This window comes from Benincasa hispida, chromosome 7 (genome assembly GCF_009727055.1).
Source record: "Benincasa hispida cultivar B227 chromosome 7, ASM972705v1, whole genome shotgun sequence".
NCBI classification, from domain to species: domain Eukaryota; kingdom Viridiplantae; phylum Streptophyta; class Magnoliopsida; order Cucurbitales; family Cucurbitaceae; genus Benincasa; species Benincasa hispida.
Window position 1 is genome coordinate 49,343,788 of NC_052355.1, and position 14,997 is coordinate 49,358,784.

General features: G+C 30.6%; 1 protein-coding gene across 1 annotated transcript; it reads right to left on the minus strand.

Moving 5' to 3' along the window:
* Positions 1-3,345: 3,345 nt before the first annotated feature.
* On the minus strand, positions 3,346-5,381 carry LOC120082255 (cytochrome P450 71B23-like). The gene is made up of 2 exons (XM_039037542.1): positions 4,996-5,381; positions 3,346-4,053 (listed from the first exon to the last, which is right to left on the minus strand). Exons 1-2 carry the CDS (start codon positions 5,158-5,160, stop codon positions 3,445-3,447), a joined length of 774 nt encoding a protein of 257 aa, XP_038893470.1. The 5' UTR covers positions 5,161-5,381; the 3' UTR covers positions 3,346-3,444.
* Positions 5,382-14,997: the final 9,616 nt, after the last annotated feature.

The following is a 14,997-nucleotide window of genomic DNA, read 5'->3' on the forward strand; positions in this document are numbered from 1 at the left end:
TAATTTTAATAATAAACCTTAATATATATATGATAACTACTTTAATTATAACATATAATCTATAGTTCAATATTGTATCCAATATAATATAACCTATAGTTTAATTCTCTCAACAACGATATTTAATACATATTTATATTTAATTATATGAATACAATTCACATAATTAATATTTGAATCATATTCAAATATTTAATTTCTCTCAAATAAATACTCAACATTATAATGTATCAAATACATTATAGTAATTATATCATATATAATTAAAATTTAATTAATTATATCATATATAATTAATTTCCTCAATGAATTTGAACAGTTCAAATTAATCTAAAAGCTGTTTCTCATAAAATCCTGTTGAGCTACTTAGGGGACCTCATGGACTTGTAGCCTGAAGCTCCAACAGTACTTGAATAATTAATTAAACTCTTTAATTAAATTCTTCACTATCCATTAACTGTCGGGCACTCCATTAAAGATTGACGACTGCATTTTTCGCACTATAGATATATTTATGTGTCTATTGGATATAACCAATCAATAGTACAATGACCTTTCACAAACTGCTCGTAAGTACAACTAGGCCAAAATTACTGTTTTACCCTTGTAGTTACGTCTAACTCCTTATGTCATACCTTATCCAGATTACCCTCTTAATCTAGAAGAAAATGTGACGACATCAATTACCAAACATTTTGTAGCACAGACTGCCTAACTAACCTGTTTAACCTTCCTAAGAAGCCTTGAAATAACATAATTAACATTTAAGAGCTAGCGGAACTTAAAACATTGAAAACAACCTCAGGGTTCCATACATAGCAAATTCGTTATATGTATACAGAAATAAGGTTCAATGGGTCCCACACTCATTACTAGTCCTTAATATGATGACACATGTGTACATATATTTACACAATAGACACCTAGACTTTCTCTTTCAACTGAATCTTTAAGTGGTAGAGCAACAGTATAGTTATCCTCTAGGGAGATGACCACTATTTGAGGAAGAAAAAATTTAAAACGAGTGAGTTACTAGCCCATTGAGTGACTAATAAATCATAAACAACATGATTTAAAACTTGAAAATTGCCAAGCAAACTCATAACTTAAACTTTTCATCATAGCATAGCATAAAACATAGTTTAACATAATTTTAAGTTGAGAGAGAACCCTTTTGCTCAATTCCTCAGCATTAAACCTTAGTTAGTGTGGAGTATTCTCAACACAACTAACGTTGAATCTACCTACGTGCACGTAGTTGTCACTAAGTAGCGCCATACCTTAGGTACTACTGTCCAAATACCTTCACATTGTCCTTCAGCATCGAGTTCTAACATTCATCATAAAACTCATTCTTTGAAGTAAATCATACTTTGAATGCATAGCATCATAAATCATATACTTTAACATTTTTGCTAATAAGCATCACTTCTAACACATGCTTCCTGAAATATAAATATTGAAATACTTAAGAGCTCATAAACTTCTTTTAAACTAGCATGCGTTAACGGCTTCATGAAACATAATTTGCTTGGAAATCATTTTAAACATTCATATAGACAAGCATGAGTCTAAACGTTTAAATAAAGCATCTATTACTAAAACATTTGAAAAACATTAACTTTGTCACTCACAGCCTTGGGCATTCCTCCTAGGGTTGATAAGCCCTTCCTATTAGCATTAACCCTGTGGAAACCTCAATAACATTTTTTATTTCAAATAGAATATGTTTAAATTTATAAACTGTGGATTTTAGGACATACAACTCAACACTATGTTTTTAAACTACTTGTATTGTAACATTATAAATTGTGTAATATGACCAATTTTTATTTTTCATAAAACGCATAAATAGTGAAAAATGTATATTTAACTTTTTATGTGTTATAGATTGATATGAGGAGCTTGTACTTACAACTTGAATTGGATGAAGTATGAGTGGAGTGGGCTGAATTTTTAGGTCGTTATATCTGATGAACGCATGTAGAGTTATTCCTATAAATTTTGTGTATGTGGCTACATGGGAATGCCTAAAACCTTTTTTGTTTAAATGTTTTGTTCATAATCATTATAGGTTATATATTTGAAAGCAATGTGTGGTGGGGGATATAATTTTAGTCTTGTGATTTTTGGAATATGTTGCAAATGTGAATTGGTCTAGTAATTTTAGAATTATCATATATTGGGGTGGGGCTGATAGAGTATGTATTATTGTAAATTTTAGAATCATTCGTAAATATGAAAGGTAATAGAAGAATGTAACTGTTAGTTGGATATATTGGGCTAATATGTGAATCTCAAATATGCAACTGTTTATTTTAGTTGATGAAATTGTCTTATTGGAACACATGTAATACAGGAAATGAGAAATAGAAAATTCGTATATTTAATTTGGAAAAAAAAATAACGTCAAGTATACTCTTTACTTGCATTACAAAAATGTCACATAACTCAATTTTCTGTAGTAGGGTTTGATTTAATTAGATTTTGGTTATTTGTGTGTTGAGTACATGCCTCTAGTAATTCATGACAAATTGATCTATTGTTTGTAGGATTCATTAAAGTAGTATAAATTGTCCCTGTGTAAATTTGTGGTTTTTGTCTGATTGCGGAGGGTCTGGTGCCATGAAATTATATAGCTTTGCCCAAGTTTGGTTACTAGAATTGTTTGTAAGATTCATTAAAGTCGTATAATTGTTTCTAAGCCTAACATTGTCTGCCATATCTACATCATCTTGGCAACAATAACCTCCCAATTGGCCACTGAGGTTAAGGTTAACTGGCCCCTCTTCTTTTTATGGATGATAAAGACAAGAGGTTGGAGCAATTGAGCCATTGCTTGCCTAGAGACAATGATAAAAGGTTAGATGATAATGACAATTCCATATCAGGTAAAGTCATCTTCTACTCTAAAATGTCTTTTCTGATCATTGTGTTGAAAACCAACTTAAGTATCAAGCATCGTAGTAGTGTGTTATTTTGATTATTTTGTAGGTGACATATTTCTTAAAATATAGATTCACCATCAGTAACACATGAAGGCCAGACGAGTCTTTTTGTCCAAATTTTGCCATCAACATTTCCAATTGCATCAAATTTGACGTTAAACTTAAATAGATGTTGCAATTTTTTTTCTCGATTGATCAATTTCTGCTAATAGAAACAAAACATAAAACTCAATGATGAAATGCATCACTTTAAAACCTAAGGGTAAAATCGAAATCCAACTCAAATCTCAAGGGGTTAAAAGTGCAATATAACCCAATAAAGTAAATCCAAATCCCACGGACAACCAAAAACTTTGCCTAAAATAAATTTTAATTTATATATAAGATATTTAGGTTATTATATAAACATTTTAGAACTCTAAATTACAATATAACTAAAAGAGGTGGTCCATTTGAGCAACTTTTATTCCACTGGATAACAAGAAACTATAATTAGCTAGTTCAAGTAAGGGACAGGAACAAGTTTAAGAAGTGATTTCTTGGCAACAGTAAGACCAACATCTTCTTCCATATCTACATCTTCTTCTTTCATTCCATCCGGCAATTTCCAATCAAAACACAGTAATAAATTAGCCAATGTCAACTCTATCGTAAAGATTCCCATATTCATCCCAGGACAAACTCTTCGACCAGCTCCAAAAGGTAATAACTCAAAGTTTAGTCCCTTATAATCAATATTGCTTTCCATAAACCTCTCTGGAAAGAACTTTTCAGGGTTAATCCAACACTCTGGGTCTCGCCCGATGGCCCATACATTGACGTGAAGATGAGCCTTGGGATCGATATCATAATCATTGAGCTTAAAATGAGACATAGTTTCTCTTGGAAGTAGAAGTGGGGCTGGTGGATGCAACCTTAGAACCTCTTTCACTACCATTTTTAGATATGTTAGCTTTTCAAGGTCGATTTCTTGCACTCGATCTTTCTTTATGCAACTTCTAATATGGTCTTGTAGCTTCTTCATCACCTTTGGGTTTGTAATCAACTCTGTCATTGCCCAAACAATGGCGTTTGCGCCTGTTTCCACTCCGGCCAAAAAGATATCCTAAAGTGCACACACATTCTTAAGATGAAGGAAAATAAAAAAAAAATCAAAGTTGGAAAAGTGTAACCGAATTCCGTTTGATAAGAATTTGATTTTTGGTTTTTTATTTTCGAAAAGAGTACTATTGATGCACTGATCTTTATGCATTTAGACTCTCATCAAATAATAAAAAATGAATTAAAATATTTCGAAAAAAAATTAAGAAGAATTTATCTCATGACAAATTATGATTATACAATTTTGTGGGATGCACAAAAATATGTGTTACTTGGGATGCAAATAGGTATTTTTCTTTTGAAAATTAAACTTAAAAACATTACTTTTACCTTAGATCTTTTTTTCCTTTTTTTTTTTTTTTAAATGTTATCTAGTATTTTTTTTTCACAAATAATTGATTTTCTTTTTCTAGATGAAGAAATACTTAGGTGCAACCCAAACGACACCTATCAGTTATCACCACACACTCTTCATTCACAATGTAAAAAAATATTTTAAATACCTATTTTGAAAAAAAAAAAGTTTGTCACATTGTAATTTGTGATTGAACACTTGGACAAGCTGCACAAAAATAGATGATGCACACTAAAAAAAATACTTAGATACTGGCTGGGTTACACCCATCTTTGTACAACCACCAATTTGACTTATTAAAATTTGTCACGTGGTAAGTAATTTTTTTTCTCTTTTATTAATTGAATTGCTATTTTTCTGTTGGCTAATAAATGAGAGCTCTAAGAGGGTAGGTTGAAACCTAAACTACACCTATTCCTCTTTCTTTTTTATTTTAACTACGAATTCAAATGTATTGAAAGATGAAGCTATATATAAAAAAATCTAATGAAGTTTCAATCAAATGAGTATCAAACAAAAAAATCTTACTGGTTAATGGTTTTAGCAGTGCTATTTGCCAAAAAATTAAAAAAAAAATGTTCAGCTAATTACCATGATTAGTGCTTTAATGCAATCTTGGGTAAGGATCAGTGCATCAAATTGAGAGTTATTATCTCTCTCCATTCTCAACAAAACATCAATAATGTTTTCTTCATTCCGAGAAGTCGGCTTGAAGTTGATGCGATCATCAACTACCTGTTCAAAAAAGGCATCCATCTCAGCAAAACTCTTCTCCAATCTCCCATGAACACCACTGAGTCGATCAACGATCCAGCCGAAACTCGGAAAGAAATCGGTGGTTGAGAAACTTCCAATGGCAGCAACTGCTCTACGTATAACCTGTTGAAAGCTTTGATTATCTAGTTCACCCCCTCTAAAGCTCTTACCAAAAGCAATTAATATTTAATGTAAAAATACTTATTTATTTTATTTGAATTGATTAATTAATTCAATTATATATTAAATAATATAAATTCCGTCCCTTTGTTTTCTTACCATTCAGTTAATTAGTTATAATTTTTACCAACAAAAGACGGTTAAAAAACCCCATATCTAAACATAGAATTTTCAAATTTATTAAAAACATTAAACAATTATTAATACGATTTCATATATGTATTATTTAATTTTGTTTCATATTTACAAGATGGGTAAGAAAATACAAACATCATCTAACATCTAGAAATTAATTTGTCCCCACATATTCAAATACATACTATTAGTTATTTCAATCATTTAAATTATAGATAGTTCATATTTATGGACAAGTAAAATTACGAAGACTTGTGTTTAAAGTGGATAATATCATACAATTTTTTGAAGATAGATATTTGAAAGATTGTTATCTAATATTCTAGCCACAGAAATTGCGATTTGTATTCTTGTAAAATATCCCATACTTTTATTACGAGGAATGGCTATAAAATTGCATCACGTCTTGTAGCAAAAATAGCAACCATTCATTAGGTAGGAGGTGTGTCCTTTTCCTTTTAAGAGAATTGGTCCATTATTCTAGTGCAAAATCTCTCCGCATGATGCCTTGCATCTTGAAAACTCAAGATTTTTGACAGTAAAACAACCCCATGCCTGTATAGTTATATCATACATCTCTCTTTTTGTAACATAAGAAAAATAGTAATGATTAACTTAATTGTTTTTTTTCTAAAAATAAATTGCTATCTAACAAATATTCATTGAGTAACGAATAGGCTGTACAAGAATAGGTGCAATCGGGAATGATAAAATTTCCTGTAGGATTGGATCCCCAATCTGATCGAGACGGGAAATCTCCAGTTTAACTGGGTATGAGGATCAAACTTGGGATTTAAATCGGTCGGGAAGGGGAAGGGATCCCCGTCCGTCCTCGACCCCGAACCCGATCCCGACCTCCGTCCCGATTTTTTTAATTACTAACATATAATAATAATAATAATAAATAATAAATAATAATAATTAACATTAAAATTAAAAACCGAAATAGTAATAAAAACTACTTTTAATTATGATTTTTTTCTAATTTTAATTATTATTATTAATTTTTCATAATAATAGAGTTGTTTTTAAATATAGAAAAATGAACCAAAATTATTTATAAAATATAGCAAAATTTTAGAACTATCAATAATAGATACTGATAGACACATTTTTCTATATTTAAATGTGCCTATCAGTATCTATTATTGATAGTTCTAAAATTGTACTATATATTTATAAATATTTTTGGTTCATTTTTCTATATTTAAAAACAACCCTATTATTATTATTATATATATATATATATATATAAACTACTAAAACAATAGATTGAATCTACTGTTTGAATTAGTTTTTTTTTAATTTTTTAATATAATAAAAAATTAAAATACTTTTTAATTGTTAATTGAAATAAATATATCTAACAATAATATTAATTATTATGTAAAATTCACAATTTCAATATAAATACTAATTTTAGTTAATTTTAAATAATAAAAATAATAAAATAATAATCTAAAAAGCGGGAATTTTTCTTCGTGGGGACTCGAATCCCTGACCCCCAAAATGGGGAATGGGGCGGGGACGGAGATTAAAAATCCCCACGGAGACGGGGATGGGGAATGCATCCCCGCCTCACCCCAGCTCCGTTGCCATTGCTTTTTTTTGTGTTAAAATATTAGGTTATGAAGATCATAATTGAAAAATATATATATTTTTTTTTTAAAAAGAGAGAACTTTCCAATAAAATTGCCTACGCAACCAAACCATTGGTGGATAGTATATCATTCGGCAACAGATCGGGAGATCTTCACGGAAAATGTGATTAAATTTTCAAATACAGTTCTTCTGACGGTAAGCCACCGTCGAGAGAGGACCTATGACATAGTATCGGGAGAGTACCAAAAAATGGTTTCTCTCTACATGAATTTATGGAAATATTGGTTTTTAGTGGCTACAGGTCACAATGTTGCAACTTTGGAGTGACGCTGGCTCGACGTTCATTTGCGCAAAGGCGCGCCTTTGCGTGGATTTGTTACAATGCTGCCTTATTTCTTAGCATTCTATCTTTCAATGTCAAGCAAGTTTTGGGCGTAGGTTTAGCGTGAGCATTGCGACGTTACGATTTTGATTGAGGTGCATATATTTGTTTCAACTGAGGGGAAAGAGTGTAATTTGCTATGATTTCTTCTTCTTAATTGATTATTTGCTCATTTTAACTCCTTTTAGCTCCAAATTTCTTCTAAGGACTCCAAAAGTATCGGGATTGGATTTTACTTATAAAATTGAGGGATTTATATACAAAATATTGTTCTTTTCAAGACATATCAAAATATCCCCAACTTAGCTTTTGATCGTCCTGAGCAAGTTAAACTAGTAACATACATTCAGTCAAACAAAATATGAGTCACTTATTTGTTTGTTCATTCAAATTGTTCGTACATGCTTGTTTGACTTACACAAATATTTGATTCTTAACTCTTTTCTCAACAATCAAGGAAGTATTGATACAAACAAGCATTTAGAAAGTTAAAATTTACTAACAAAGAATTGAAACTTATTTTTGAAAAGAAAACTCTTTTCCTAGCAAAATCATAAAAGAAAGGAGTGGAAAACTTTAGTTTATTTAAGAGTCGAAGCACCACAAGAAATAACATATATGATAGCTAACGAAGAAAGCTACAATAGACTTTTTATAGCCTTTTTCGAAAGTCCTGACAAACCATGTTATTAAAAGTTTGGGACTCTTTATAGCATTTTTCTAAAGCTACAATGGATGCTATTATAAAGTATGAAGATACAATTTATATATGATGCTATAAAAACATTTGATATCGTTTTTTATTAAAACTATAATATGTTTGTATAGCTAAAATAATGTGCTATTTTTAACATATAATAAGCTTTTTCCAACGCTATAATATAGTATTTATAGTTGTGATTGTATGCTATAGTAATGTTATTTAATCCTTTCCAGTTATTATAATTATTATAATAACCTTTTATTAGCATTTCGTTTATGCTATATAAATCTTTCTATAGCTTTAAGTCATGGCTATAAAAGAGGTAACCTGTGTTTCAAAAATAATTTTTTAATTAGTTAGATTTTGATAAATTTTAGCTCAAGTACTCAATTTTAGTTAAAATATACGCACATAATATACTTCATTACATAATAAATACTAATAACTTCTATTCATAATCTACTAACATTACAAAATAAAAATATTCAATAATTTTCTAGAATAAAGTTGTGTCTAAATGATACAAGCTAGATAAAGTATTTAGTGACCACACCAACAATATAAGTTAGCCCTCAAAATACAAAGTGTTCAAAATTCACCAAGTGTTCAAAATATAAAGTGTTAAAAAATACATAGTTGAGTTGTCATTGTTGGTTCTCTTTTCCTCTGGTAAGGCATCATTTCATTCACCTACATAAATTTATAAAATCTATATCAATGTATGATTTTATATACACCAACAATAGTGAATATTAAATAAATAAAGAAAATATTTTAATAAATGTAGATAAATAAGCTTAAAAAATAACATACTAATGATCACTTTATTAGATGATCATGCAACTGGACTGCCCAAAACTTCTTCAATACATGTCATCTCAGATGTAGGCCTCCACAAATATGCGTCAGATTTCTTTGATACATCAACCCATACTCTAATTGCATGTAGATCAATAGGAATGTGATGAACAAGAGCAACTGGATTATTTAGAAGGCCATCGTCCTTCTTCAACAATCTCTCCTGAGCCATACCAATCTAATAACCTGCACTTAATTTGACTATTTTTATTGATAGTCTATCAAAAGGGAATATGAGATATTAGAATAAGATAATAATGAAATCAAGAATAATTCTCTTCACATTACAAATAAATATACCAATGGAGATGATATTAGAAAATTTGAAGGAATATTTGTTGCCTTAGGTACACTTGCAGTAGTATTTGAAAGTTTCTCACTTGGTACAACCTATGATAATTTCATATGAAACAAAAAAGTTAAAAGAAAAAAGAAAAGAATGCAAGTGACTTAAAAAAAAAAAAGATTACCTATTTCTTTATAAAACATGACATAATTATTTTCATTTTTATAATTTCATCTTTCATTGCTTTCATTTTTATCATTTCCTCATTCATCTTCAAATTTTCTTTTTCAAGAACCTTGTACTTGTTATCTTGTTGAGACAAGAGAGATAGTTTCATATGAGTCACACCAAAACCAAATCCTCTTACATGACCGCTGTCAGGACAAAGAACCTTACTCAAAGCACCATCACCATCAACCACGTTAGTTGTTGAAGTTGTTGTATCAGCCTTAATTTGTTCAATGAGCTCCTAGCAACAAGTATATGCAAAATTATATAACACAAATCCCACATTTTTGTCTATCATTTACCAACAAAGTAATGTTTAAACATATCACTTTCAAACAAATTTCACATACTCTATAAGCATAATATCCCAGTAAAGTCAATGCTCATAAACTTTTTCAACTCTCCCCCCTCCCAAAAAAACATAATACACTTTAATGAAAATCATTGAAGTTCACAAATTTCATAAGCTAATTATACCAATAAAGTATATTCTTAACAACCTTTTAAGAAAAAGAACATAGTGATGTTTAAAGATATCACTTTCAAACAAATTTCATATATCCCATAAGCATAATATCCCAAAAAAGTCAATGCTCATAATCTTTTTCAACACCCCCCAAACATAATACACTTCAATCAAATCATTCTCCAATGGAAGTTCACAAACTTTACAAGCTAATCATACCAACAAAGTATATTCTTAACAACCTTTTAAGAAAAAGAATATAATATTGTTTAAAGATATCACTTTCAAAAAAAAATTCACATACTCTATAAGTATAATATCCCAACAAAGTCAATGCTCATATACTTTTTCAAACCCCCTCCTATTCCCCCCTCCCTTTTTCCCCTCCTCCTCCACCACCACAAAACATAATACACTTCAATCAAATCATTCTCCAATGCAAGTTCACAAACTTCATAAGCTAATCATCCCAACAAAGTATATTCTTAACAACCTTTTAAGAAAATAAACATAGTAAATTTTAAAGATATCATTTTCAAACAAAGTCAATACATTCACCAGTTGTCCGTCCTTCTTTTTGTGTGCTTTAGTCTATAATGCAATCCTTGTGACTGAAGTTATATCTAAACTACTTTTTTTCTACAAAATAAGATAAAATAAAATGAACTCACATACAATATGAAAGAATAATTGAAATATAGTAACAATGATGTTTACCATCTCTTTAGCCAAATGAGCATACCCTTTCCTACTATATGTATGTGGAAGCTGTTTTGCTTCATGACTTTGTATTTTTCACCTTTCAACTACTCAAATAGAAGACTTTCAATAATTTTATCAAAGTAATAATAGGAAAATATAAATGTACACGTTCCGAAGTAAAAATTTTCATACCATGAAGTTTGCACTAGTCTTTTCACTCACAAAGTCTATCCAGTCATCTATAGATTACAAATTATCGGGTAATAGCTTCAAAAGTGCATCCTTTGTTGGGGCATCTCGAATTTGTTTCACTAGATATTTTTCAGCCCTCCATAATCTTCCAATCTTTTGGGGAAAAAACTCTTTTTGCCAATTTTCATCTACATTGTACCTTGACTAAAGTTATGAATATTTAGAAGTAAATCATAATGATATGTGTGTTCAATTTGAATTATATAAATGAAACAAAGTAACTTTATACTTGGATAGATTTTCATAAAACTATTTTCAACCTCGTAGGTAGTTTCTTCCAATTCTCAGTACAATCTCTCTCACTAGTGGACCAAGAAATGAAGCTAATCCTATCGATTCATCCCCAATGGTTTGTCCATATTCATCGAAAACAAGGTTCACTCTACATTGTTTATCAACGACTATTGTCTTCATCTTTGTAGAGCCCATTGTTCTTTTTGGCAGAGCCGTTGTTTCAGATAGGCGCTCATTGACTATATGATCTTCATTTTCAAGTTTGTTTACATTAGAAGTTGTTGTTTGCCTACAAATTGCTAATCTTGTTTGAGCAACCGGTGAGTCTAATGTAGGAATTGAAATAAGATTACATTTAGTTGTCTTCTCATTAGGATTGAGTGAGAAATATTTAGGGTGGTCATTCGGAAGAGGCAAACTATTATTATTCATGATTGGACGCATTTGATATTTTCCTTTAGACCCCGACCTCATTTAGTTGGTGGTCATGTGACATTTCATCATTATTAATCTTCCTTTGTAGAGACCTTTTTCTTTCCTTTGACTTTTAGTTCCAAGGTATCTTGTATGTGTTGTATAGTCTGAGGTGGTAACATGTTTCCCTTTATCTTAACCTAAAAGCATTATTAATAAATAATCAATAAGGGTCATATTCTAATAAAAATAATGAACTCTTTTTACAATATAAATATTTACCATCATTCGTGATCTCACTATAGTGGAGGTGGCTTATCCAATGACATATACATCGATATTGATACAAAGTTATGAAGAAGTATTTGTGAAGAAAGTTAATTGATAGTAAATAACTTATATCAATATATCATATTTGCCAAAGTGGTTAAAAAGTCTTTACAGAACAAAGGTTAGATCATGTAATCAAAGCACCTTTACAAAATAAGTAGTATAAAGTATAACAATTAGAAACAAGCATTTAGACAATGCATCAAACTACTCCTCAAATCTAACACCCTCGCAATCTTGTCTTGCATAAGTAAGCTCATCACTTTCGTCAACGTCAATCTCTGCACTACGAATTTGTTCATTACTAACCAATACCATCATAATTCTTATTGTATATCTCCAAATCATGAAATCCTCTTGGTGGTGCTTTTAATAAGACATACAACTTGAGGTGTCATGTTCTCTAACATAAAACACCTGTTTGGCTTGCGAGGCAAAGATGAAAGGCTCCCGTACAAGTATGCTTTGGCTTTGATGTAAATTAACAAGAGTGAATACTTCCTCGACTCTTACTCCATTACGAATATTTGCCCAATCGCATCGAAAGATTGAAAGTTGGTAGACATAATAATCTAATAAGATGATTTCTTATAACACCCCATGATAAGGAACTAGGTTCACAACTTAAGATTGATCTTTTGCATTGGATCTACATAATGTTCTAGCATGTACAACAACACCACTATTTTGAGTTGATTTTTCAACACTCTTTATGTGAAATCGTTGCCCATTTATGATGTATCCAGTGTAAGACAAAAAAAATTTTCTAGGCCCATTTGCAAGCCATTTTAACAAGTCAGAGTAACCTTAAACAGATGAATCGAATAAATATACCTACTTATTAGTGAAAGTATATTATGGTTTTAAATATTCATTTGTTATTAAATAATTAGTATTACTTTGGATTTCAACCACGATGAAAATTGTTTTGTATGAACTTTCCAAAGTAGATTAGAATCTTTTGCTAGTCCTTTATATAAGATCATGAGTTCATTCATATGCATCCTACCCAAATAAGATGTCATTAAATAATAGTCTTAAATCAAACTAAGTAATATTGTTACACAAAATAACTCATTCGATAAAGGGTAATCATGAGACTTCAACCCCATCACTTTGCATTCATCTAATGATACACACTTTGAAATGATTAAACTGTATCCCTCAGGCAATTTCAGATTGTACAACCTTGAATAAATAATTTCTTCTCAGACTTCGACAATGTGTGTGGAGCAGGAGATAGGTAAGTTCTCCCTCCTCGTTCTTGAGGATGTAGGTTAGGGCGAATTTTCAAAAGTTGTAAATATTTTCTTGCATTAATTCCATCTTTTGTCTTTCCATTTATATCTAATAATGTACCTATAATACTCTAACACACATTCTTCTCCACATGCATGACATCCAAGTTGTGGCGTATTGGTAATTCCTATACAATCAAAGTTTTAAATCATTAATGGTCTAGTTTGAACCTCAATAATTTGAAACTCAATAAAATACACCAGAAATTTAGAGTTCATTAACCTTCCAATAGGTTGATCGAAGAAAATTGATCGCTTCTTTCACCTTTGATTTGACGATTCTTTATAACTCTTGCTCTTTCTCTTTTCACCTTTCCCCTAACAATTATCAAAACCTTCAAGTTGGGCATATATTGCACTACTTGTTGCAATTTTGGGAGGTAACTCTTCTTCTATTTTCCCTTCCATGCCTTTTTTCTCCGATATGGATGAGCCATTGATAAGAATCATCTATGACCCATATATACAATTTTTATACTACGTTTCAACCAATAAGAACGAGTATTATCTCCACAAGCTGGGATGCATATTTACCTTTTCTGGTGCATCTAGCAAGATTTCCATATGCTGGAAAATCATTTATAGTCCACATGAGAATTGATCTCAAATTGAAATGTGTGTTACTTATAATATCATAAACTTGTACTCCTTTCCATAGTCGTTGTAAATATTCCCCAAAAGGTTGTCAATAAACATCAACATCATTTCCTGGTTGTTTAGGGCTAGGAATCAACAATGTCAACATTATATTTTCTTTTTCATGCATAACCAAGGAGGAAAGTTGTAAGTAACAAGCATGACTGGCCAACAATTGTACCGACTAATCAAATTGGATAATGGGTTAAATCCATATGTAGCAAGGCCTAATCTTAGATTGCGTGGATCCATAGAAAACTCAGGCCATTTTTTTTATCAATTGTTTCCTATGCAACAGAGTCAACTGGATGTCGAATTTTTCCATCAATACTTTTATGGTTTCAATGCCAATGTAAATTTTCACTAACTTCATTTATTTTAAACATTTGTTTAAGTCGTGGAATCATAGGAAAGTATCTCAATACCTTCGTAGGAACACCTTGTTTGATTTGGTTTGTTCGTTCATCAATCTTCCATCTTGAAGTCGCACAATGAGGACAACTTTCTAACTTTTCATTCTCATTTCTAAGTAGGCAGCAATCCTTAACACATATATGAATTTCTTGGTAGCCTAAATCAAATTCCTTGAATAATTTTCTAACTTTATAAATAGATCTTAGAATAACATTGTCCATTGATTAATTTCCTTGAGTAATTTTCTAACTTCATAAACAGATCTTGAATAACATAGTCCATTGGGAGCATGTCATGCAAAAGCCCTAAAAGGCTGGTGAATCTTGTATCTGACCAACATCAATTTATACAATGCTACAATTGTTGACATTTTCGTATACTTTGTACAACTTGCATACAATGGAGTATTTTCCTTTTGAACCTTTTGAGAATTTTTTTTCCTTCCTTGATGTAGAATGGTCATTAATGTTGTCCTCTTCTGCCATATATGTGCTCTCATAGAAGTTTGTTGCTTCAAACAAAAAACTATAATCAACTTCATTATGGACTTCATCACATTCATATACTTCTCCATGATGATACAAAATATTAGATGTAGGGTCAATTCCCTTAATGACCAAGTGCTCATATATAAATAGAAAATCACAATATCTCATATTTCTACATTCTTTACATGGGCACAAAACTTTGTTGGCATTTGACTTTCTTTTCTTCACT

Coding starts and splice junctions, on each gene's coding strand:
- LOC120082255 (XM_039037542.1), bottom strand. CDS start 5,160: ATGGATGCCTTTTTTGAACAGGTAGTTGATGATCGCATCAACTTCAAG. Junction 4,054..4,995: donor GCATTAAAGCACTAATCATG/GTAATTAGCTGA, acceptor TGTGCACTTTAG/GATATCTTTTTGGCCGGAGT.